Source organism: Lotus japonicus, chromosome 5 (assembly GCF_012489685.1).
Source record: "Lotus japonicus ecotype B-129 chromosome 5, LjGifu_v1.2".
NCBI classification, from domain to species: domain Eukaryota; kingdom Viridiplantae; phylum Streptophyta; class Magnoliopsida; order Fabales; family Fabaceae; genus Lotus; species Lotus japonicus.
In genome coordinates this window covers 56,458,954-56,484,698 of record NC_080045.1, presented here as the reverse complement: position 1 = coordinate 56,484,698, position 25,745 = coordinate 56,458,954, and the positions used below count along the sequence as shown (strand labels likewise).

The 25,745-nt window shown below is 35.4% G+C and overlaps 6 protein-coding genes and 1 pseudogene across 6 annotated transcripts; 2 read left to right on the top strand and 5 right to left on the bottom strand.

The window, feature by feature from the left end:
• Window positions 1-1,282: 1,282 nt before the first annotated feature.
• LOC130719831 (early nodulin-55-1-like) lies at window positions 1,283-1,830 on the top strand. Its single transcript, XM_057570436.1, has 2 exons — window positions 1,283-1,309; window positions 1,405-1,830. The coding sequence occupies exons 1-2, from the start codon at window positions 1,283-1,285 to the stop codon at window positions 1,828-1,830; spliced, it is 453 nt and encodes a 150-aa protein (XP_057426419.1).
• A 614-nt stretch (window positions 1,831-2,444) lies between these two features.
• On the bottom strand, window positions 2,445-2,987 carry LOC130719830 (RING-H2 finger protein ATL70-like). The gene has a single exon (XM_057570435.1). It carries the CDS (start codon window positions 2,985-2,987, stop codon window positions 2,445-2,447), a length of 543 nt encoding a protein of 180 aa, XP_057426418.1.
• A 1,884-nt stretch (window positions 2,988-4,871) lies between these two features.
• LOC130718711 (RING-H2 finger protein ATL70-like) lies at window positions 4,872-5,653 on the bottom strand. Its single transcript, XM_057569344.1, has one exon. The coding sequence runs from the start codon at window positions 5,587-5,589 to the stop codon at window positions 5,098-5,100; it is 492 nt and encodes a 163-aa protein (XP_057425327.1). The 5' UTR covers window positions 5,590-5,653; the 3' UTR covers window positions 4,872-5,097.
• A 4,290-nt stretch (window positions 5,654-9,943) lies between these two features.
• LOC130718589 (RING-H2 finger protein ATL70-like) lies at window positions 9,944-10,623 on the bottom strand. Its single transcript, XM_057569198.1, has one exon. It carries the CDS (start codon window positions 10,510-10,512, stop codon window positions 10,012-10,014), a length of 501 nt encoding a protein of 166 aa, XP_057425181.1. The 5' UTR covers window positions 10,513-10,623; the 3' UTR covers window positions 9,944-10,011.
• Window positions 10,624-18,382: 7,759 nt separating this feature from the next.
• Window positions 18,383-19,047, bottom strand: LOC130718570 (RING-H2 finger protein ATL70-like; annotated as a pseudogene).
• A 1,201-nt stretch (window positions 19,048-20,248) lies between these two features.
• LOC130718934 (vacuolar protein sorting-associated protein 60.1) lies at window positions 20,249-24,161 on the bottom strand. The gene is made up of 7 exons (XM_057569586.1): window positions 23,857-24,161; window positions 23,456-23,607; window positions 23,078-23,171; window positions 22,092-22,163; window positions 21,896-22,007; window positions 21,360-21,520; window positions 20,249-20,560 (listed from the first exon to the last, which is right to left on the bottom strand). Exons 1-7 carry the CDS (start codon window positions 23,923-23,925, stop codon window positions 20,507-20,509), a joined length of 714 nt encoding a protein of 237 aa, XP_057425569.1. The 5' UTR covers window positions 23,926-24,161; the 3' UTR covers window positions 20,249-20,506.
• Window positions 24,162-24,629: 468 nt separating this feature from the next.
• On the top strand, window positions 24,630-25,631 carry LOC130719829 (uncharacterized). Its single transcript, XM_057570434.1, has one exon. It carries the CDS (start codon window positions 24,630-24,632, stop codon window positions 25,629-25,631), a length of 1,002 nt encoding a protein of 333 aa, XP_057426417.1.
• Window positions 25,632-25,745: the final 114 nt, after the last annotated feature.

Sequence of the window (25,745 nt, the reverse complement as noted above, 5' to 3'; positions counted from 1 at the left end):
TACTCCAATTTTAATGTATGATCCTATAACTTAACACATTCATAAGTCGTAACTCCAAAATTTAATTGATATTCATAAAAACATGATAATCAAAGACCATAAAAATGGATAGATTTTTGTTATTGTTTATGCCTCAAGTCTACTAAGTACTAACTTACATCTGCAACATTACATGACTTTTAATTCTCACTGTTTTGACTCATTTTCTCTCTATAACGTCAAAATATCAATAAATATTAGTTAATATTCAACTCTCATCTTCAATATACCGTTTCATCTCTTTGGTTTAATTTGCACATTATCATCTTAAACCTATCTCTCTTTTGCCTGTTCCTCAATTTTGTACCTTGCAATCTCTGTCTCTCTGCTCAAAAGCTCAACATGTTGCAGCATCAAAACCCTTTTGCTCTCTCATTTTTAGCATTGTTTTTAACATTCTTTTATCACTGTTCTGCTACAACATTCACAGTGGGGGATTCAGCTGGCTGGATCATTCCACCATATCCATCATACTACAGTAATTGGTCACACTCCCATTTCATGAGAACAGGAGATTCTCTAGGTAAAATTTTAGCAATATTCTTAAATATGGATGATTTTTTATTTTTACTTTTGCTTTGATATATGAATGTTACCTAGGTTACTTTTTCTCATGATTGAAACTAATCCTATTGGAACTGCTATCTTTTGAATCTTCTAGCCTCATGAAGTTATGGTTCTGTTAACAAGAAGAATATATGATATTATTAGACACCCTTCTAAAAATCTGTACTTTAATTTAACAAATGTCAACAAACATTCTATTCAAAATTATGTTACCTAGAGTAAGAGTAAATTCATTTAATCATAACAAGTTAAGGGTCTGTAATTTTACCCTCTATCCAAAGTGATCAAAGGTGTAGTAAAATGCTGATAGCTTGTATTTACAAAACGGACCGAAATCTTATGTCACCATTTGGTGTTCTCTTTCCTGTTAGATCCTTCATTTGCTTCTCATGTTCCATGAATAGTCGGCAGATTGATGAATATCCAGAAAGACTTTTAGGGAATCGGAATCGCACCGATTCTATATTTGTTTGTTCCTTTCATTTGAAGAAAGAAAGGATCCCAACAAAAAATGATCTTTCTTTTAGTTGTTGAATCTCTCTTTGAATAATCAATGTATGATATTTTGAATCACTATTCCTAATGGAATCGAAACGATCCCTGGATTGATCAAACGGTCCTTTAAATTGGCATGTCTTTTTCAATTAGCATGACACAATTTGATCGAAGGTTTACAATGGTGATAGCTTGTATTACAAAACAGGTACATTCTATACTTTTATTGCTACCTAACATGCAAGTTCTCATGTTAACAATCCAGAATTCAACTTCGATTCCCAACTCTACAACCTGATCCAGGTATCACAGTCAGAGTACGAGCACTGCACATCACTTGAACCTGTGAAAGTATTCCATAGCAGCCCAGTGATCATTCCATTGAAGGAAAAAGGCGTGTACTTCTTCACATGCAGCATCTTAAACTACTGTTGTTTAGGCCAGAAAATTATCATTTCTGTCCATGAAAATTCCCCACAAAACCCTCCAACACCATCACCACCAATTTCACAAGTACCATCAATCTCTCCACAATCATCACCACCACCACTTGGCATGAGTAACCCTCCAAGCAATATGCCTAATGGCACTGATGGTGGGAACTCTCCCGTGCCAGCTTCCACTCATGAAGGGGAGAAGTCTAATGCAGTGGCATTGATGTGCAGGACAAGTTTCATGAGGGGACTCTCATCTTTGCTTGCTACTTTCTTGGGATTTTGGGTTGTGTAGGGAGGGCATAATATATGGAGGGTGCAATTTGGGTTAGATTTGAGTCTGTAGTGGTTTCTGGTTGGGATTGGTTTATTTGAATTGCAATTTTCATTTAGTAGTGTAGTTTTGTAATGGGATGTTTGATTTGGATTTCAATTGTTGCTTGCTTTTCTAATATTTGAGGAGACTTTTTAAGATCTAGTGTATGGATTAGATTCCTTCATATTGCTTCTCTGTTTACACATGTTTCTCATTGTTTGGAAATGAGAAAAGATAGGGCTTGGATGGATTCAGATCCTCTAAACTATATCATGTCAAATAAAAAGTACATAGATATAACATTTATAACCTTACATGAATAATTTTTAATTAAAATGGTACAATTTCATAAGTGGAGCGTTCCTTTAATCAATCTATTTCGTTGACTTTTATATCACACACATCAAGGATTTTTTCATCTAAAAAACATACAAAGCCTTAACGTGTATTTGTTACCGGAATATACACATAAATTTCAGTTCAACATGATTTCATGATTCAAGTTCAAGTGCTACATATTTAATTTTCCGCAATGCATGTGGTTTAACATGAAAAAGAAAAAAAAAAAACTCTTGCCAGAACACGTAGTTATATCATGATGTAAATGTTTCGGGCTCAACACGCACGTGTTCGGGCTCGACACGCACGCGTGTTATAATTGGTGTCATCCTGCAAACCGGGCAAGATAAATTCATCCTCAACCAAGGATCAACACACATGACATGGAAGAAATGTCCACAACCAGGTAGCAATCTCAACAAATCAGACTCCTTGTAATCCATCAAGCATATGGAACAGCAAAAACAACTTGAACTTCCACTACGACATAGTTTCTCATGTCCTTTGGAGAATAGAAGAGTACTGCTTGGGTTTGGGTTGCTACACACTGTTGTAGCCACAGTCTCATCTAAGCGTGGCTCTGCAGGCTCCACAGTGATTGGTGTAATCTGGTTGGTGTCTGTGATTGTGTCATTGTGACCACCAACTACAGGCTCATCAGATGGAACGGATGAAATTGGATGAGGAGGTTTAGTGCAGAGGTAAGAGGCAAAGGTAAGAAAAAAGGTTAGAACAATCAGGAAGGTAATCAATACTAGGAAATACCCTATTCTTGTTAACTCTTGGTCGTCACTCATGTTTTAATTTCCTTTGAAGTATAACTAGAAGTTAAGATATGATCATCATGATTTTCATATTAATGATGAGTTCAGTATATATATGTATATGGATGTATATATATATTTAGTATGAACTTTTGTTTGTTGATGCAGTACTACGTAACGAAAAATCTATTAGGAATTGACTTTAATTTGAACATTTTCTTTAATTTCAAAATGTTTTAATTTCCGTGATGGGAAATCTGTGTGGAATATTATGAATTTTGTGTTTGAGCTTTGTCTTCTCTCTTGTCTTGTAGCAAAATCGTATGCCGGTTCTGCAGTGTGCCGTGACATTATAGGTGATCTTCAATGCACGGCAATGGGGATGTGTATTTAAATATGAGCATTTGCTATTTGTTACCAAACATATGTTGAAAAAATGCAAGATTAATGAATAAGGTGGGGTGACTACTGACTACCCCTTTATATAAAAATGCCTTCCTAGACTCACCTGGCATAAGTATAGCATTGAGTGTTAATGTAAGATGACAAGTAACATTCATAGATAAGAACACTCGAAAAGAGGTCATTTAGTGAGAATGTGTCACCCTAAAATCCAACTCAAATATATGTGTGTTTGTAAAGCAAATGAGCCTTGAGTTTGTCAATTTTGGAGTCATCAGGACCAACTTTCATGGTGACAACCTACTTGCAAACCAACAATAGAGGGAATGAGGTCTCAGTACCACTTCAATTGCAATTTTAGGAATTTTAGGATGAGGTGGGCTCAAAGAATGAAACATACTACCCAAAGAAGGTAATATCAATCGAGACATGAGATTAAGTAACGATGAAGAATTTGAGAATGACATTTATAACCCTTTTGAAATCGAGTATAACCCGTAACAAAACACATTAGATTGAGGATAAAGTTTATACCATGATTAAGATTTAGGATAAATTAAGTAGATCCAAAGACGCAAAACGTTAAAGAATGTAAGGGTCTGTTGTGGAAACAACACATAATAGGTCATTTTCTTTAAGTACTAAGAACAGAATACCAAAAATGATGATGAACATTACCATGGATCATAAGTGTTATAGTTGAGGTAACAATTTTTCCTTTGAGTAACTTTATTTTATTCAGAGTATGAGCACATGATACTCCGTGAAGAATGTTATGAGAAGCCTAAAATATTGTAAGGATTAGAAAAGTATTCATCAGTATTATTACTACTTGAAATATAAACTCTAATTTTCTAATTTTAAGAGTTTTAATTCATTCACATTATGTTTCTATTTCGTCTCATTTCTATATATTTTCTCTTCGTACCTCATATATATTTTCTTAACACGACAATCATATTTCATACCACACTTTTATTTCTATCTTTCCAGATGAATTTGGGGTGTTGAAAGAAAAGAAAAAAATCCCCTGTTATTCTATAAAATAGTTATTCTCCATCAAAATTTCAACTCAACTAATTTAATTTCTTTTTTCCACCTCACTCATCAACTGATATATCCTTTATCTTATTACAGCTCTTGACCTCCAAAACACGAAAAGGAACATGGCCCCTGATCGCATAATAAACGAATATGCTCATAAATAATAAATAATAATATTAAAAGGCCTCATTTCATCATCGATCTCTATCATCGACTTATTGAATTGTATTTGCATAAACATACCATCACTCCATCACTTTTGTGATTGGTAGACAGGAGATCGACCAGAATGCTTGAATGCTTATTACCACAAAACAAATAGGTTTTTTTTTTCAAGACACAACAAATAGTTGCTTTTGCATTAAATATAATCCACCTTATATTTTACAACTGAATTTCATTATATTATCTTACAAATTAAATCAGACTTTTCTGTATAAATTAAAAGTATTCAAACAAAATTCACATCACTTATTTTAACCAATTTTTATTCAAAGGAATTTTTGTAGAAGCAATTTTGTCTAGATCAATTTTCCCAAGGAGGGTCCAAACTTCTAAGAGATTTTATAATAACCTAACAAAATAACTCTTGTGTGAAAGAAGTGATTCTCAAAGAGTTAACTCAGAGTGAATCCAAACATGCATGCTATACACAAAACGTTTCACATGGTTCCCCAATATTATAGGCACTAACTAGCTAGACTTTTATGGAGCTTTGAACAGAAGATTTTCGACATATGGGACAAGTGGAATGAAACTTGAGCCATGGATCAACACATGCAAGGTGGTAGACATGGCCACAATCAGGAAGCATCCTCAGTGTGTCAGCTTCCTTGTAATCCCCTAAGCAGATTGAGCAGCAAGAAGAAACACTAGAATCACTTCTTTTCTCAACTTCGGAGTAAAGCAGTTTCGGGTAGCTCTCAAAACTATTGTCCATGTTATGATCATCACGAAGGCCTTGTTCCATGTCTTGTGATTCTTCTTCTCCTGCAGTACGCGGTGGTGGAAAACCAGCCAGAATGTTGAATATGTTGAGAGATTGAGACATGCGAAGGCGCACACAAGCAAAACCGACGCTGAGGAGTAAGAAGATGAGGCCAATCACAAAAACAATGATATATGTGAACCCATTGATACCAAGGCCTCCACCTTGGTGGGTTGGTTCTGAGTTGCTATTGTTATCCATCTTAATTCTATGAAAATTTTAGAGGATATTTATAAAGCTTGTTAACGGGACAAACTAATGCTTATCTCTTGTACTTTGGTTTGTTTTTTTAAACCAACAAATCTTGTTCAAGCCGGGTAGAACTTCCCTGAGCGAAAAATAATGTAATTACTTCCACATAAACTCAAATTCGAGATTTCTGCTTAAGTTAGAATTAATAACCTTGCGTTATTAGTTCAAATGCATGGTAATTTTACTATTGTTGTTGCTTTTGTAATATTGGTGATTTGGTGGTCAACGTTTATGTCCTTGTCATATGCCATTTGTTGGTTGTTTTATCTTTGTGCCAAGAGTTTACTTGTGGCGGATAGGACGAAGGGATAGGCGCAAAACCAATTACTTGATTACGTAAACCTAAATTCTGTGGGCTTATATACGAGGAAGGTAACAAATAATATATCATATAATCTTTTAAATTACAATTTTGGAGTCAGGACCAACTTGCACAGTGAAAATACCAAAAATGATGATCAACATTATTATGGGTCATAAGTACTGTTATAGTTATTGACCAAAAAAAAAAGTACTGTTATAGTTGAGGTGACAATTTTTCCTTTGAGCAACTCTATTTTGTCGTGGGGTATGAGCACTTGATGCTCGGTGAAGAATGTTATGAGAATCCATAAAATATTGAAAGGACTAGAAAGGTATTCAATTCATTGGTATTACTATTTAGTATTACTACTACTTGAAACACAAACTCTAATTTTAAGAGTTATGATTCACATTATATTTCTATTTTGTCTCATTTTTATATATTTTCTGAGCCTACCTCATTTTTCTTTTCTTAACACAAGTCATCATATTTCACATTTTTATTTCTATCTCTTTAGATAAATTTAGAGTGTTGACAAAAAAACCTTCCTTTCTATTATTCTATAAAATAGTTGTTCTCGATCAAAAATTCTCAACTAGTTTAATTTCTTTTTCCACCTCACTCATCAACTGATATCCTTTGTCTTATCACAGCTCTTGACCTCCAAAACACGCAAAGGAACATGGCCCCTGATCGCATAATAAACAGAGAAAATGCTCATCAATATCAATATCAATCAATATATACTAGAAAATAAGAACTTCCATCAGGCCAATTTGATGAGGTGTCGCTCCCAGATTAATTCTCAGGCCAATTTGATGAGGTGTCACTCACAGATTAATTCTCATTTGATATTAAAAATATAGAAAAAAGAAAAATATTTTTTAAAGATTTTGTTTTGTTTTTATTATTATATGTTAGTTTTTATCTATCTTTAATTATTAAATTTTTAGATTTTTATTTAATTCAGGATTTTATGAGTTTTTATTGTGATTTGCTAGATTTTGGTATTTTTTATCTATCTTTAATTTAGTCCCCCTTAAGATGCCATCTACACAAACCCTAACCCTTTCTGGAATGCATCACGCATCAGACAGAATGTTCACGATCCTCCTCTACCTTCTAATTCTTCAATCACATCCTTCGATTCCGCCCATGGAAGTGAGTCTTACTTCTCACTCTCTTTTGCTGGAACTGGTTTATTTATGAATGTCGTTTTATTATTATTAGGTTGATGTTATTCTTAGCGATGAAACCTTCGCCAGAGCTTCTGTGCCCAGCAGTGCATCAACAGGTAAACTAAACAAATGATCACTATTTTTGCCAAAATATGAAGAGAAAATGAAACCTGAGTGTGTGTGTATGTATGTGTTGCTTTTACTGAATAGCTTGCATGATTGTAGGAACATATGGGTTTGCTGCAATTTTATTATGATGGTCAGTGTTACTAAATTATTGTTTGTATTATGCTTCTTGAAGCATCATCATCATCATCTCACGACAAAAAAGGATAAGAAGGGGATACTGAAGGTGTTTTCAAGGTTCTTGATATTCTTTCTTGATTTTATCCGTGAGTCTTTTCTTTTATTTTTGATTTATTTTTAATTAATTTTTATGGTATTTTAGTGAATTTTCGGATTTTTATTGAATTTAAGATTTTATGAGTTTTTATTGTAAATTGCTAGATTTTGTTAGTTTTTATCTATCTTTAATCAGTACCTTTTTAAATTTTTGATTTCATTAGGATTTAGGTTGTTTATTTCTTGATTTTATCTTGGGTCTTTTATTTTATTTTTGATTTATTTTGATAGTATTAATTAAATTTTATGGTATTTTTATTAAATTTTCGAATTTTTATTTAATTCATGGTTTTATGAGTTTTTTTGTGATTTGCTAGATTTTGATAGTTTTTATTTATCTTTAATTAGTACCTTTTTAAATTTTAGATTTGATTAGGATTTAGGTTGTTTTTTTTCTTATTTTTTCTTAATTTATCTTATTTTTATTTAATGTTAATTACAGGAAAGGGAGTTGATATGGTGGTGAGGGTCCATAGAGCTACCATGGACACGCAGAGAGGTTAGTTAGATGTTATTATAGTAGTTACTTAGTACTAGAACGAGATGAGTTATAAATAGATGAAAATTAAATTAGAGAGACGCATTATATAACATCATATATCTCTCATTAAGTATGTCATTTAATATTTAAAAATATTGCTAAAGTATGGTATTGAACATGTCTTAAGCACAAGAGAAAGTTCTTCGTGCAACGCACAGATAAAAAGTGATTGTTTGAACTCATAGGTCGAAAATCTAATTCTTATGAGTTGTAAATAAAAAATGGTTGTTAGGTGAATTTGACAGAGTTTCTCATTAGCTACAGACTACGGTTGTTTCTATACTATTTCCATTTATCACCTAAGCGAAGTGTGTTTACTTAAATTTTCAAACTCATGTAAGGATGTAACAGAAAGGGAAATTAATCAGGGACTACTAGGTTAGTTAAATATTATTATAGTAGTTACTTAGTACTAGGACGATATGAGCTATAAATAGATGGAAATCAAATTAGAGGGACGCATTATGTAACATTATATATCTCTCATTAAGTATGTCTTTTAGTATTTGAAAATATTGCTAAAGTATGGTATTGAACATGTCTTAAGCACAAGAGAAAGTTCTTCGTGCAACGCACGGATAAAAAGTGATTGTTGGAACTCATAAGTCGAAAATCTAATTCCTATGAGTTGTAAATAAAAAAATCAATATAATGTCATTACTTTTTTTTCATAACTTTTTGAAAATTTTAAAAGGAAATAAATATAAAGCCATGATAATTTGATGATTAAAATGTGTTGTGCGAAGATTAGAAAATATTAATACATATTATAGTATATTTTTGTTTAAGTTAAATTATAGGGATAAGAGTTACTACGGGGAGGAACATTTTACATGAAAATTCATGTAAAATTAACAAATTTTTTTTTTTAGTAAAATGTCACAATTTTACAATGTAACTTTATATTAAACATGTTATATATAACAATATAATATATTTTTATTTTCTTCAAATTACAGGCAAAAAGCTCCTATGGGAAAGAACATTTTAGCATGGAAATACTTTAATGTCATACATAATAAGAAAATAACATTTCATATATGATTTAAGTAAATTGTTCATAGTTTTTCTAATGATTTCTGTAATATTAGCTCAAACTTGGATGACTTGGTATAAACACAAAATGATGTCATACTTTATAATTTGTGCTACTATCACATCCTTTTTTTCTAAGATTAATATGTGTTCTGAATGCTTTATTGGTGATTTCTTATATCTACGCTTTGTGCTAACCAACTCATATGCCTCACAGCTCCTACCACTTGAGTTATCCTACGGGGATACGAATTTCAATCTATGCAACAAAATTTTTCAATTTAAGATTTTTTGTCCACTTTGCTCATCATTCAGACTCTTCTCTTTCATTTGTTGTTTATTATATTTTTAATAATCAAAGTATTAATTGATGTATCAAATACAATAGACGTATTCCCCGTGCATTGCACGGGTAAAAAACACTAGTAATAATAATATTAAAAAACCTCATTTCATCATCTCTATCATTGACATATTGAATTGTGTATTTGCATAAACATACCATCACTTTTGTGATTCGTAGACAGGAGACCAGAATGCTTGAAGGCTTATCACAACAAATAGTTGCTTTTGCATTAAATATAATCCATCTTAGATTTTAGAACTAAATTCCATCACATTATCTTACAAACTCAGACTTTTTTTAATAAATTAAAAGTATTCAAACATAAATCATATCCCTCCTTTTAACTAATCTTGATTCAAATGAATTTTAGTAGAAGCAATTTTGTCTAGTTCAATTTTCCCAGGGAGGGTCCAAATTAAACTTCTAAGTGATTTTATAAAAACCTAACAAAATAACTTTTGTGTCAAAGAAGTAATTCTCTAAGTTAATTCAGAGTGAATCCAAACATGCATGCTATACACAAAACATTTACATATGGTTCCCCAATATTAAAGGCAAAAACTAGCTAGACTATTATGGAGCTTTGAACAGAAGATTTTCGACATATGGGACAAGTAGAATGAAACCTGAGCCATGGATCAACACAAGCAAGGTGATAAACATGGCCACAATCAGGAAGCATCCTCAAAGTGTCAGCTTCCTTGTAATCCCCTAAGCAAATTGAGCAGCTAGAAGAGACACTAGAATCACTTTTTTTCTCAACTTCAGAGTACAATAGCTTCGGGTAGCTCTCAAAACTATTGTCCATGTTATGATCATCATGACCATCACGAATGCCTTGTTCCATGTCTTGTAACTCTTCTTCTCCTGCATTACGAGGTGGTGGAAAACCAGCCAGAATGTTGAATATGTTGAGAGGTTGAGACATGCGAAGGCGCACACAAGCAATACCTACGCTGAGGAGTAAGAAGATGAGGCCAATCACAAAAACAATGATATATGTGAACCCATTGATGTCAACGCCATCGCCTTGGTGGGTTGGTTCTGAGGTGCTATTCTTGTCCATCTTAACTGAGAAATTTTTGGAGGATAAACTTGAAGCTTATATCCTCATTAATATACAAGTTAATGTTTATCTTTGTATTTTTGTTAATTTTCTTAAACCACATATATCCTCCACTGATATAATTATGTTTGAGTCGAGTATGACTTTTATAAGCGAGAAAACTCTTTATATCTAGTACTTAAGGCCGTTGCATTAAAAGAGATTCGAACCTTAAATTTCTGCTTGAGTTAGAATAACCTCAATTGATTAAAAAATTGATATTTTTGTACTTTTTATTATTGCTAGTAGCCTAGTAGTCAACGTTTATGTCGTTTTCACAGTTTTTATTAATGCCATTTGTTCTGTATTTTCATGAGTAGTAAACTAGTAATGCCATTTGTTGGTTGTTTTATCTTTGAGTTACAATGTTTATTCAGAATCAATGAATCCTCAACCATTCAAAGTCCATGATATATATGGCTAGTGGAACTCCAATATGTCTAAACAATAGTTACTGTTAGAATATAATATAAAACCATTAAAGTGGTCCTTACCCAATAGCTTAAGTTTTTGGGATAAGTGGTTGCTTGACATGGTATCAGAGCCTCTGTGACCGAGAGGTCTAGAGTTCGATCCTTGCTCCCCTCACTTTCTAATTAAAAGTGGAATTTAATTAAGCACATGGTAGGCGGGCCTGTGCATTTATCCACGCTTCAAGCCCAAAGGACTCTTGTGTGAGGGGGCGTGTTAGAATATAATATAAAACCATTAAAGTGGCTCTTACCCAATAGCTTAAGCTTTTGGGATAAGTGATTGCTTGACAGTTACACTATATTTAAATCTTTCGATTTCAATCCCTGTTCAATCTGTTATCTATCTCCATTTTGGTAAGGGATTACCGAATTAGAGTAAGGATGTATGGTTCTATGGAATCCTTTTACTGAGGAAACAGTACAACTTAGGTAGGATGTATCTAAGAAGAGTCCTCTAGTATGTATTTGTACATTTAGGGTTTAACAAACCCGAAAGGAATCGTGTAAGATATGATAGAGATATATTAAGATTTTATTTAGTAATAATTTGGTAATAGTATATATTACCTCAACTTAGGAATTGTTGTTGTCTTATGCGTAGGACATTATCAATATTAGGCCAAAGTATATGTATCTATCATTTTATTTTGTAACAGTTGTCCCTTAGTCCAAGTATCTAAGACATTAGGATGTTTGGAGTGTCAAGATCGGAGATAATCTTTGATTCAAAGCAATGAGATGTTTGGCTTGCCCCAATCGGTATACTCATGATCCGAGATGAGGTTAAAAGCTTCAAGGCATGTGTCCAGGATGATACATGTCAAACTCTTATTGTCGTAAGATTTTACCTCTTATATTGACACCTTGTCCGGGGTCCCATAGAATAGAAAGAGATGTGTCTCGTCACAATTTAAGCATTGATGGAGTAAGTGAAGATGTGTGGGCTGTGGCTTTTGGATTGGTGAGAGTTGATTCGACGCGACTCTCTAAAGATGGCGCAATGATGGGTGGCAGAGTGCGAAAGGTCATCTTTTCCCTCGCTTGCAAGGTGGACGATCGTATTTTCCCTCGGTTCATTGCCTTTTAATAGAGAATTTAGGCTTCATTTTGCCTTCTTAATATTCTTGCCATCTTCGCTAAGCATCTGCCTTTAGAAATTGTTGTAGATGTATGTCTAAGGACACACAAAGCACTTCTCACCAGAATCTCAAATTTGGCAACACTACTAGAATTTAAAGGTTTCCTGGCAGTTGATTAGTGGTGGTTATAGCCAACTACCAATAAAAGCATTGACTCATGTAGTTTTACCAAATGATGTTAGGCTAGAAATAATTGTGACGGTTCATTTTGTTTAGTGGCAGTCTGACCAATAATCGTTTTGTTAAGTGATGGTGTCGAGTATAACCCTTAGGAAGTCGAAGAGAAAATTATGATGACAAGATAGTGGAGGTGTAAACCGCTAGTATACATTCAAAGGTTAATTTTTCCCTTCTCGAGCAAATGGGTTTCCCACTTTTCATTGGCAGAGGTTGTTTCAGTCGTTGGAAAAACCGATGTTAGAACGCTTATAAGTGCCAAATTCGAAGTCATTCATCTATCTTCGGGTTGTTTCTTGCTAAGAAGGGCTTGACTGATGGGTATCCCTTGGGGCGAAGGCTAGGGTGAACCACTTACCTAGGTGGTGCAACTTGCACCAACTTGCACCAGCAGTTTAGGCCACAAAAAATTAGGAAAAAATAATCATAAACTCAAAAATAAATGAGTAGTTGTGAATAACCTAGGATAAGTTACCATTATATCCCTTCCCATACTACCATTATATCCCTTCCCCATATTACCATTATATCCCTTTGTATTTTTTATCTTTTTCATTATTACCCTTATACCCCTCATCCACCTCATCCCTTCTACAACTCATTTTTCTTCATCGAGCAACTCCGATCGTCCTCCGTCTGCAACTCCGATCGAATTTCTTTGCAACTCCGATTCATCTCCACCGTCTTCTGTCGTCCCTACGGCCTCCACCCGTCGTTGGCTCCAAACATGGTTAGTTACTCCTTTTTCGATTTGCATTTCAAACCCTCAGTTACTGTAGTTCTACACAAGAGAATCAACATGCACCTTCACTTGTCTTCTTCTAGTCTAGTGCTCTATCTCATAGTAGGCTTGTGTAGTTATGGAATTTTATGCTAGAAATTAAGAATTTGTCATGTTTAGGTCAACATCTTTTTCTTTTTCCTCATAGTCAATTTTGATACCCACAATCTACTCACGAACTTCTCCCTATGATTGATTTTGGCTCATAAACTTATTATATTCATCATGACAAGTGATGGATTAATTGTGAAACTCTAGCTGAAACTCTATGGGTGAACTCTATGATTTGTCCTTTGCTTTGTCCTTAGCTCACTGATAGAATTTGTAACCTCTTTTGGACTACTTTTAACATTGTTTTCCATTGTTTTTATTCTTCTATTGTGTTAAACTACAGTAGTAGATTTATTATCATCCAAGATCCAATGTTAAGTTTTCTAAGTTTACTATACTATCATGTATCATGTGCCTGTTTTGTTTGTGTTTTATGACCATAGTTATATGTAGCCTTTTGCATGTTTTTATTCTTTTCCTTGCTTGGGCCCCCCTCTTTGTAGGTTTGCACTGCTTTGAGGATTCTGAGGATTGCTACTTTTTTCACTTGCTTTCTTCCTTGCTTGGCTGCTTGGCTTACCATTTGGGACCATTTGTATGAACTTAATGGTTTGCCCTGAACTACTGCCTATTTATCGGTTTTGTAGTATTAAGTTATGTCTTCTTACTAACTGAATTTCTGGTGAATAATGCCAATGGTAGAACTGGTACCAAATATATATATATATATATATATATGGATCACACATAGCAATTTTGTGTAATCATTGGCATACATATCTATGATGCAACAAACTAGATTATGAAGCTGAAGCTGAACTTGGACTTCTGCCAGCACTTTGAAAATCATCTGTACTGTAACTACTCACTCGTAGGTTCTACATATATTTACCAAACAGACTCAAAAATGACAAAATTAGTGCATTCCTTCTCGATTTAGGTAACTCAGGCTATCCACATTATAACCATCTTACCCCAGCTTCAATAGTTCTGCAGGGACTGAAATGTAATAAATAAATAGCTGGTTAGTTGACAGCTGCTGCCAGCTGTAGGCAGTTAGAAGTAGTTAATAATTGCAAGTGTGCAACTGTGTAGTATAAAAGGGGCAGTAGCTTGCAGTTGAAGCGATCTCCTTAGAGTTTACATACTGGTTTTGGAACCAGAGAGATGTTTGGGAGCTCTAGGAAACCCTAGTTTCAGTGTTCTTCCCCAATTTCATTGTAATTCCCTGAATCTCTAGTTGAAGTTACAAATTGAACTACTGAATTGTAATCTCAGTTTCAGATCAATAACACTCACTGGAATCACCGGTGTTATCAATAATTAACTCAAGTCGGTTTTCCACTCAAGTTAGTTAAGCAGTTAGCATACAACTGAATACTGTTTGTTTGTTGGCTTGTACGTAGGATAAGTTGTTGGCCTTCTTGTTTGAGTTAACACCTAATTAGTTCACTATCTCCAATGGTAACTATGTGTATGATTATTTCATTTTCTAGTAATTATGACTTTGCCTTATTTTTCCCAGACACGTGTTCGGCACCGATGTTATCCAGGTCCTCTTTTGGAAGTGAACAAAGAACTCACAGAAAGTCAAAGGTCGAAAATACGGCAGACCCCATTTAAATGGCTAATGCAAATTCCTGAACATCTACAAATCAACGGGAGTTTGCTAAAAGAATTAACCATTCGGTGGGAGGAGTGGAGTTTGGCTTTTGTAATACAAAATAAGCTTGTGCCATTTACTCCCGTAGATGTCTGCTTAGCACTTGGCCTACACATATTAGGGGAAAATGTGAGTTTACAATCTGATACAGAGGTTAAGGGTCACTGTTATACTAAAAAGTTGTTTGAAGGAAAGAAAATCACTTCATCAACCATCTATGACCAACTTCAAAAGTACAAGGCTGATGAACATGTTGATGACTTCTGTCGGCTATATGTGCTTCTTGGTTTTGCTTTATTCTATTTACCTAACACAAAACATACTGTCCCTGATGCCCTAGTGAGGATTTTAGATTCTGAAGTACATTCCCTTCATAAATATAGTTGGGGTGTTCTTGTGTACGATGTTTTGGTTGATAGCTTGAACTCTGTGGCCATAGGGTTGAAGGAGGCAACAAATTCTCATCAGATAAATATCATAGGTTGTGCAGCAGTATTACAGGTACAAATCTCCTACGGAAATAAGATTTTAATTTGTACATTGTGTATATTTTTCTAGGGTTTAGCTTCTTTAGTATCGTTATTATATCGTGTTTTTTTAAACATTCAGATCTGGGCACTGGAACACTTGGTATTGTCACCAAAGATATCCGCTACCACTCTAAATACATTTCCTCGAGTTTTGGGCTGGAGGAAACCAGACTATTTAAAGATTGTAAGATTGTATTATTTATACATACATATCATTTAACATATAAACAAAAAGATGGAGAATTCCTTTGCCAAAATTCAACTACATTGAATCACCCTTGAAAACAATACCTAATCTGACTGGTGAATCTGAATATTGAATACAAAGAAAAGAACTATCCTCAAAAGAGTATACCTAATATGAAGAGAGTGCCAGATTTTCTTGCAGCTACCTTCACCTTATAAAATGCATAATTGGAATCAAATACAAAATTCAGTCCTTTCAATAATACTTAACATGTTTCATAACTAATAAGCACATTGAATGAATAAGCCCATTGAATGTCTGAGTAGGATGTCTTCCCATTCCGAAGCTCTGGGGAGCGTTATCATGTCCATCAAGCAAGAAGCAAAGAGCATCTTGGAGGTCATAACATTCATCTTCAGTGAGTATGCATTTCAAGGAATGCACCCAAAAACAGCCTGCTTGCATTGTATATGACAGCAATGTGGGTTCAGGTACTTTTGTCTCGGTGAATTGTTGTACATAGAAGGAAACAAATGAAGTACTAATTTGATCTTGCAATCAACCTCTCAAAAGAAAACTATTCTCAAAGTAAATGACCAGTGGAAAACATAGTTCGTACTTAACACCTAAAATTATGGTTGTTTTTAATTTGATCTTGCAATCAACCTCTCAACAGAATTTGATCAGTTGGTTGTTTTTAATGCCAATATCTATACCCAGTCAAATTATGGTTCAACTTGGAACCGTTCAACTTTCATTCTCTCTTTTGATTAGGTAAATATCTTATGATCTATTAGGAAATTATCTAACCTAAATAGTCAAATTATAGTTCAACTTGGAACCGTTCAACTTTCATTCTCTCTTTTGATTAGGTAAATATCTTATGATCTATTAGGAAATTATCTAACCTAAATTAGCACCAATTTCCTGTTTGCTATACTCAGTGGAAAACCCTCATTTCAATCACTGTCAGTAAAGTGATTAATGGTGAATCAAAAGAAGAGAGTAATAGGACTAACCCGTTGTCAACATCATCATAGTCCTCATCGTCCATGGTGAATTACAGAGTTCTGGGTTCTGGCCATCACCATACCCTTATTTCGGAGGCCATGTGAGAACCTGAGAGTGAGAGTCTTCATCGGAGTCGACCATACTCTTCATCGGAGTCATGGTGAGAACTTGAGAGTGAGAACACCTAAGAGTGAGAACCTGACATTGAAGACTTCATCGGAGTACACCATAGTCTTCATCGGAGGCGGCATCGAACCTGAGAGTAAGAATTGGAGATGGGAAGAGAGGGTAAAGGAGGAGGGGAACCTGAGAGTGAGAGTCTTCATCGGAGTCGACCATACTCTTCATCGGAGTCATGGTGAGAACCTGAGAGTGAGAACACCTGAGAGTGAGAACCTGACATTGAAGACTTCATCGGAGTACACCATAGTCTTCATCGGAGGCGGCATCGAACCTGAGAGTAAGAATTGGAGATGGGAAGAGAGGGTAAAGGAGGAGGGGTATAATGGTAATGTTAGGAGAGAGGCTAAACACAAGGGGATATAATGGTAATATGGGGTAGGGATATAATGATATTATGGAGGAGGGATATAAATAAAACTTTATTTATTTGACAGGATAAAATGGTAACTTACCATGTTAATTTTCAGCCACCCAAAATAGTTAGACTTTAGAATTATTTTTTCCATATTTAATTGTGGCCACTAATTGATTTTGAAAGGTAGTGTAACTTACACTACCCAAGTCACTGGTCCACCGTAGTTTTTTCCATCCCTTGGGGCTTCCACTTTGGAGGGTCGGGTCCATCTTTCCTACACTAAGGTCCAGTTTGGAAGAGCTTATTTGAGCTTATCTGATAGCATAAGCTCTTATGCCAGTGTTTGGAAGGGCTTATGCAAACAGCTTATGGCCTGCCATAAGCTCTTTTCAGCTTATTTTCATAAGCTACTCAGGATAGCTTATGAAAAACAGCTTATGCTTATATACAACTTATTTTTTAATTTAATAAATTTTTAAAAATAGCTTATGAATAAGCGCTTATGTCATAAGCGCTTATGACCATAAGCGCTTAATTAAGCTGTTTTTCCAAACGGGGCCTAACTCAATCAAACGAAAAGACAAGTCTTTTTAAGCACGGGTTTTCCCAAGTCTTGGTTTTAAAGGGACAATTTCTTTATGGGATCACCTGGTAAGTGTCCAACCTCTTGCCCCAATTTATTGGGCTAAGACCCATTATAATTCTCTTGCCAAAGCTATCTGTTCGGGGACACATGCCTTAATGCGAAAGATAAAGAACTTTGAGATGTTCTGATTGCAACTACGATTGAGAGTGATGGTGGTTTCTTGAGCAAGGATTTCATTGACACTCTTCCTTTGATTTTCCAACTCTTATTGGCAGTGCCTTAATTTCTTTACCTTTTTGATGTTTCTAACTTCATCTCGTGCAAATGTGTAGCGGGTATGTCAAGCTCTACGATAAGAAATCCGGTTTACTACCTTTTTAGACTTCATGTTAAACCTAACTATGCCCTAATAACTATCAAAACATGAAAGTTTAATTTCTACGAGTGGCCTAATAAAAGGATCTAGGACAATCTCTTATATCATTTTAGAATTATGGTCAGACTAACTCTACCTCAAAAATAAACTCAAGGTCTGATATGTCTCTACACTTTATAATGACTTATTTGACCATATCGCTATTCAATACGAGACATCTCAACATCTATCTCTTGTATGTCATGTGTTGTGAAATTCGATAGGTTTTCACATTTATTGAATAAGTGATTTTGTAAAAAGCTAATAAAAATAACTCGTGTGGGAAAGAAGTGATTATCTCAAAATTAATTAAATGTGAATCCAAACATGCTATACAAGCAACATTTACATTTGGCTCCCGAATATTATCGACACTAACTAACTAGACTATTGGATATTGGAGCTTTGAACTGAAGATTTTCGACATATGGGACAAGTGGAATGAAACCTGAGCCATGGATCAACACAAACAAGGTGATAGACATGGCCACATTCAGGAAGCAACCTCAAATTGTCAGTTTCCTTGTAATCCCCTAAGCAGATTGAGCAGCTAGAAGAAACACTAGAACCACTTTTTTTCTCAACTTCAGAATACAGCAGCTTCGGGTAGCTCTCAAAACTGTTGTTTATGTTATGATCATGATCACCACGAAGACCTTGTTCAATGTCTTCTTCTGAACGAGGTGGTACTGGAAAACCAGCCAGAATGTTGATTATGTCGGGAGGACGAGATCTGCTAAGGCGCAAAGACAATAGCTATGATGAGGACTACGATGATGAGGCCAATCACAAAAACCATGCCATATGTGAACCCGTTTGGATCAAAACCACTACCTTGGTAGGTGGATTCTGAGGTGCTGTTGTTGTCCATCTTGTATGAAATTTTGGAGGATATTGAAGCTTATATCCTCATTGGTGACAAATTAAGGCTTATCTTTGTATTTTTGTTATTGTAAAGTATTGGTGGTCAATGTTTATGTCTTTTTCACAATTCATATTAATGGCATTTGTTGGTTGGCTTGTCCTTGTTCTAAGGGTTTACTTGTGGCGTGTAGGAGGAAGGGATCGATGAGACAATGACTTCATTATGTAAGCCTAAATTCTATGATAGGAATGGTTAATCATATGATATATTTTTTAAATAACCGAGGGCGAGACGTCTTTTTGAGTTGTTATCCACATTATCCTCTACAAAGTATTATGTTCAAGTCGGGTAAAACTATTGTGGGTAATAAAGCTCTCTCTACTGAATATTTAACACAACTGCATTCACAAGAAACATGAAACATCTGTTAAAACTAAAACAACTTCTTATCACTTGATAGTTGATAGTCATGCTAACTTGATAGTTATGCTAATTTGATAGTCATGCTAATTTGAGACATTTTTTAAGTTGGAAACCACATGGCTCCACAAAGGTAAACATCTTCAAGTTGGATAGAATTATTATGGATAACAAAACTCTCACAACTGAATATTTAACCCAGATGCATTCACAAGGAACTCAAGATATCTGTTTAGGCTAAAACAACATCGCATCAATTGATATACCCAAATTCGAATTATGTATGAATTTAAATAAATTTAAGGTAATAAAAAAATACATTGAAAATAATGTTTGAGATATATATCAATTAATAGATATATAACATTGAAAATTATGTTAACATTTCTAAGCTATATATCAATTATTGTATGAATTATTTATAATTGAGATATTGGAAGAGTAGTACGTCAGCAAGATTGGATCAAATTCTTCTCTAAATTTGAAATTAATAGAGAAAAACTTCTTTCCAAAAATTGATACTACAAATAAGAGGTGTTATTCCAAATATTCTATCATGTGTCGAAATTGTTATGTTAAATTTTGTATCTATCCCTCTTTTCATCACTATTAAATAGATGAAACTTGCTTATAATAAAACTTAATTCTGACAACAAGTTTATCATAATTTGACCATAATTAGTTCTATCTAAAACCAATTCTAACAGCGCTAATTCAAACAAACACTAATTCGTTCAAAACTCATTATGCTTTCAATCCAAACTCCGATTCAAAACTGTCACAATTTCATGATGATTTACCACGTTCACGGTTATAAACAAACTAAGAAATCTGAGAACTATTTTCACCAAGAAAGTGAAATTGGAATAATGAAGGAGTATTCCTCTAAACACAACTTACCAAAGCTTTTTGCCAAACAGTAATACTTTTCCTTTTTTTCCCGTGACATAGCGTTTTCATACAAATATCAAATATGGGACAAGGAGGAAAAATGTACTTGGTCAAATAATGCCAACACCAGACCAATTTAATCACTGTATTAATCAATGTTTTCAAGTTCTGCACATCTTTACAGGGCCTTGCTCGTGTCTGCACCAGCTATGCCAGTGACATCAAGATCTAACCGCGCAGGGACGCCCGAGGGACAGCAGGTAAACCCAACTCATCCTCAGTCTGTCAGTATCAAAGTAATCAATCAGAAACTCAAGTTACAGAACATTAAAGCAAAAAATCTAGAACCACTTGTGTTAAAGAACATCAAGAATCACTAGTCATTGTAATAAGTAGTAGACTAGCCATCAGAGGCTGCGTAACTGTGCAAAGGTTGATGATGAATCCTTTCAATAATCACAAACATAATTCAAGTGTATGAAACACAGCACCACTCAATTAACATCATCAAACATGGAAACCTCAAGCATCCATAGGTTAACCATGCAATCGTAGTCACAAAAAATGGAACCAAGTATAGGCTTCTTCTTCATTGATGGTTGTGTTATGATGATGCATTGAAAAAGTCTGCTACTTTCAACTTTCTCACTGATTTTATTCAACTATAGCCAGTTTCACTTAGAGCCGCTTCAATTTCTAGTAGCTTTTGCATGCTAATTTTCAAATTTATGACTCCTGCAATTGTTTTTCAAACTACAAATTGACGGAAAACCCATATTCAATTATATTGGGCAATAGAACCCGGAAATTAGACAGCCTTAGCTATCATCTTTTTCTCACCTGCTTTAGAAATCCGAAACCCCAATGATCCACCTAACTAGATTATCTATAAAAGCAAAACATCTTGATGTCTAGACAATTGTTTTTCCTATAGCTTTTCCAACATTTTATACATTGAATCAATAACCATGTTGCCTTTTCACCCTTTAGTGCCAAATTTTAGGTATAGCTTTAACAACTAAACTCTGATAGGACAAAATAATTCTCTTCTTGATAAAATAAAATGGGGGGGAAACTATACCTGAGCATTAAATCTGCCATGTGGATCTGCTGTTTGTCCTGTTGGAGCTGAAGGTAAGTTAAGCTCTGCGTCCAAATCAGGTTCTTTATCAGGTTGGAGGTACGAGGGGACTCCATCAGCTTCAGTCTCATTCCCCATGTCTAATTCCAAGGCATCAAGCTCTGTTTTGCCAAGAACAGAAAGAAACAGATATTAAGAAACTTCATGACAAAAAATGGAAATTTCTCTCCCTTAAACTTGATGGATGCATGTTTCCTAAGAGAGTAATTCGTGGCACGATGCATCCAACCCACACAATGCTGCGGATGACACGTTTCACAAGCAAAAAGCATACTCCATTGGATATTTCACATCTTTTCATTCAAACTAGGAAGCTAAACCCATAAAATAGAAATAATTTTTCATCAAACAGCAACAAAACCCCACAACCCTACAGATATGGCCATACCAGACAGTGTAGCTGTATTAGCTTGGAGTTATTGAAAAGGTGTGTGGTCAGCTTAAATCTCAAAAGCCTAAACAAATTCCTAACTTACCACCCATAAGTTCATCCTCGTCAATGTCATCAGGCACATTGTAGCTTCTACCCAAAGTCTCTTGGATTTCATTACTTACATCCATCAGGTCCATCATCTCATCTTGCAAGTTCTACAAAATGGATCAACAATTAAGACCTCAAATTCTCATTGTTGGATAAATAGAAGCTAAAAGAAAAGAAAAGAGAGTGCATACATCAATGTCTTGGATCTTCACAGTTTTCATCATTCCCTTCAATTCCTTATTGGCAGACTTCAAAGCTGTCATCTGAAAAGGGGGAGGGAAAGAAAGAGAAAGTTTTAAACAATGTCAATTCAAATGTTACATCTAATTGGCAAAATATTCTTCGAGGACATCGGATTTCTGAAAATTCAGACACATATTAGGATATGTTATAACATAAATATAACTCATGATTAAAAAAAACATTTATGAAGACACCCCTCCCAAGTGACAAACGATTCATCCCCTACCTCTCCTGAGGTAGGCAGCAGGTCCCAAACAGGATACAGACAAAGCTCCGCGTCGAACCATGCCCCTTAAAGCGCTACCAAGACAAACGAATTTTTACAGTGAATATAGTTTCCTCTGTCAACTACACTTGATATAGCATACAATTGGCATTGTCAAATTTGTAAAAATTATAAATATACAGACATCCAGATAATTTGTATTTTAAAAAACAAGATAAACTCAAATGAAAGGGTAACCCACTATTGCACAAGACTCCGACGGTTAAGGTGTCTAGAAAAGGTAATATCTCAAACAAACACAGCCACACCCTGCAAGTGGGTAGGCCGTTTTCCTAATCTGTGACCACTAGGTTACAAGGCAGCACCTTGTTACTAAGGCTAACCCCTCAGGAAAACTCATAAAATAATATAACAAGAACTACAAATTCAAATAAGTTTCCCCTTTCAATAACAACACCGCTAATAAGCCTCACTGCTAATAACATTAGGCACTACTGCAATGATGCAACCAATTATCATTTGCTTTTAGAGAGGGAGTGATGAAGCCATGCCATAAATTATTTTATTTCATCTGCAGGATTTTTTTCATAAAAATGTCTTTTGTTATGAATTAAACGAGCCGCATATGCTTGAACAGATCAAAGATGTTATACAGATGGATAAGGAAAAAGGAGTTTCAATACAAGGATCAAGTTCATGGATACATACAGTTTGTTGAGCATCTTTAATCCCCTCAGCAGCAAATTGAACTTGATCAAGATTGAATGTCTGATTATACAGCATATCACGTTGGCCTTCATACCTGACAAAATGCATAGTATATTGCCATATGAATACAGCTATATAATATTGTCCGCTATGAGGGCGGGAAATAGCAGATTTTTTGCTTTCCGCTATTTCCCGCGATCCGCAATTAACAACATTGGCTTATTGCTATATGAATACAGCTATAAATGATTTCCCCTTTTTCAATTCCAACTTCCTACATATTAAAAGTAAAAATGGCAAGTACTCCTATTCTTACTTAGTTGCCAATTGCTTGTCTATAACTTTAGGTTAATTGATATGATGAATAAAGCAACTTACATTCGTTTTTGCTTAAGAACTCTCATGGCTCTAGCTTTAACAGCTTCCTGGGCAGGACCAGGTCTAGTTTTCTTGATCTGTTCTTTGTATCTAGTAAGTTCAGCATCAAGCTTCTTAATCTTCTCCTCCACCGAATCACCTCGTTTCGTAATCTAGAACATCCATAACAATTACACTTGATCACCAAATAGATAATTAATTGAAACTACCAACTACCACAAATTGTTATGCAACTATAGAAAATCATGCATCGATCTATAACATTACACCCAATTATGCAAAATCTAATCTACACGCATGAAATTCGAACACAAATTTAGGGTTTATGCAGTTAGGTTAAAAAGACAATGCGAAAATTGATGAGATCTGGGAGAGTATGAAAATTGAGAGAGGAAGCGAACCCTATCGGAGGCATCGGCGACGGAAGGAGGGGGTTCCTTGTTCTTCTTGACACCGAAGACTCTCTTCATCGTTGTTCTTGTTCGTGAATCGTGATGGAATGGAAACGGAAATTGAATGTGGAGGTTACTGGTTTTGTGAGGGAATCACAGAGAGAATTGAGAAAGCGAGAGGGAATGAGCGAACGAGACAACGTAAACACTTTGATTTGATTTCTGAGGTTTTGCTTAACGAGGTGGAATGGGATGGTGTCTTTCTTGTGTGTACAACGGAAACTTCCACAATCTATTCCTATTTCTTGACTAGCTTTGGGATTACCCTATCTTATTATAACAATTTTAATAGTTTTTTTCTTCTTCTATTTATATGTTATTTCCATAACTTCAATAGAATAGAGCATTAATTATATTTTTATCAACAATATCATTAATTTTAAATAATTGTTCAAAGTGATAAGAAGATTGAGAGTCAAGATTAATAGTAATGGCACGAGCCTTGATGTTCACTATGCTAATTGGTTGCCAAATGGCTGTCCAGTTGTTTTTAGTGAGGACCTCATGCAAGAGCTGGGGATCCGACATGTTTCTGACTTGATGAGAGGCCCAGGTATGTGGAACTCTGAACTAATAGAGTTTGTTTTTTGTCCTAATACAGCTGCACAAATTTTGTCTATTCCGTTGTCGTTGCATGGAGGGATGATACTCTTTTTTGGCCCGGTTCGGTGGATGGTTTGTACTCTTCTAAACAAGGGTACGCCTTCATTCGAAGCACAGTTATGTCATCTCAGGCTGGCCCATCCACCAATGTGACTCCTTTGCAGCCCAAACAGTGGAAGAAATTCTGGAGCAGCTCGGGTTTACCTCGGTGCAAAGAGCTTGCTTGGCGCGCATCTTCTGGCTATCTTCCCGTGAGGGCAGCGTTGGTGCGGCGTGGTGTGGATGTAGAGGTTGATTGCCCCCTGTGCGGTATGGAACCGGAAACGGTTGATCATTTGTGGATTCGGTGTGCGGTTACTCGAGCTTTCTGGTTTGGTAGCCCTCTTGCGCTACGGTTTGACACTTTGCATGATTTCCTGAAATATTTTATTGATTCAGCTGAGGAGGATGTCATCTCTTTGTGGCAAACGGCGTCCTATGCTTTATGGGAGGCCCGGAATCGTGTTGTCTTTGAGGGACGTGCGTTCTCGGTTCCCTTGGTGGTGCAGCGTGCGCAGGACCTGGGTCAGTTGTTGCCGGCGAGTGGGACAGAGGTGCGGAATGCTCCTTCCATGGTGGCAGTTTGGCAGCGGCCTACGCGTGGGGTGATCAAAATTAATTTTGATGCTTCTTTCAGGTCTACTTCTGATATCGGGGCAGGTATGGTGGCCAGGGATCATGAGGGTTTTGTTTTGGCATCAGCAGCTGCGTTCCCTTTGGCGGCCTCATCTCCGTTGTTGGCCGAAGTTGCTGCTTTGCGTTGGGCTATGGTTCTAGCCATTCAGCTTGGTTTCTGTCGTGTTTGTTTTGAAACAGATTGCTTGCAACTGTTTCAACGATGGACCAAGCCTCCGGATGGTGCTTCTTATTTAGTTTCTATTATTAATGATTGTTTTGTTTTTTCTCGTTCTTTTGATGTAATAGACCTTTCTTTTGTTCGCCGTTCTGGCAATGCGATGGCGGATTTACTTGCTAGGAAGGCTTCCTCATTCGCCGGTTTAGTGTGGATTGAGGAAGTCCCTTCTAAAGCGAACTCATTTGTTTCTGCGGACCTTTTGGCCTCCGTGTCAGTCCAAGTTTAATGTTATTCAGACATATTTCAAAAAAAAAGATTAATAGTAATAAATTTTTCATAGGGGTGAGAGGAAGATAAATAAGATTCATGGAATGGTTGTAGACAAGTTTTCATGTAATCA

Excerpts from the sequence above, each read along its gene's own strand:
- LOC130719831 (XM_057570436.1), top strand. The coding sequence starts at position 1,283 with ATGGTGATAGCTTGTATTACAAAACAG. Across the intron at positions 1,310-1,404 it reads TAGCTTGTATTACAAAACAG|GTATCACAGTCAGAGTACGA; the intron begins GTACATTCTATA and ends AACCTGATCCAG.
- LOC130719830 (XM_057570435.1), bottom strand. The coding sequence starts at position 2,987 with ATGAGTGACGACCAAGAGTTAACAAGAATAGGGTATTTCCTAGTATTG.
- LOC130718711 (XM_057569344.1), bottom strand. The coding sequence starts at position 5,589 with ATGGATAACAATAGCAACTCAGAACCAACCCACCAAGGTGGAGGCCTT.
- LOC130718589 (XM_057569198.1), bottom strand. The coding sequence starts at position 10,512 with ATGGACAAGAATAGCACCTCAGAACCAACCCACCAAGGCGATGGCGTT.
- LOC130718934 (XM_057569586.1), bottom strand. The coding sequence starts at position 23,925 with ATGAAGAGAGTCTTCGGTGTCAAGAAGAACAAGGAACCCCCTCCTTCC. Across the intron at positions 23,172-23,455 it reads GTTCTTAAGCAAAAACGAAT|GTATGAAGGCCAACGTGATA; the intron begins GTAAGTTGCTTT and ends GCATTTTGTCAG. Across the intron at positions 21,521-21,895 it reads CGAGGATGAACTTATGGGTG|AGCTTGATGCCTTGGAATTA; the intron begins GTAAGTTAGGAA and ends TTGGCAAAACAG.
- LOC130719829 (XM_057570434.1), top strand. The coding sequence starts at position 24,630 with ATGTCATCTCAGGCTGGCCCATCCACCAATGTGACTCCTTTGCAGCCC.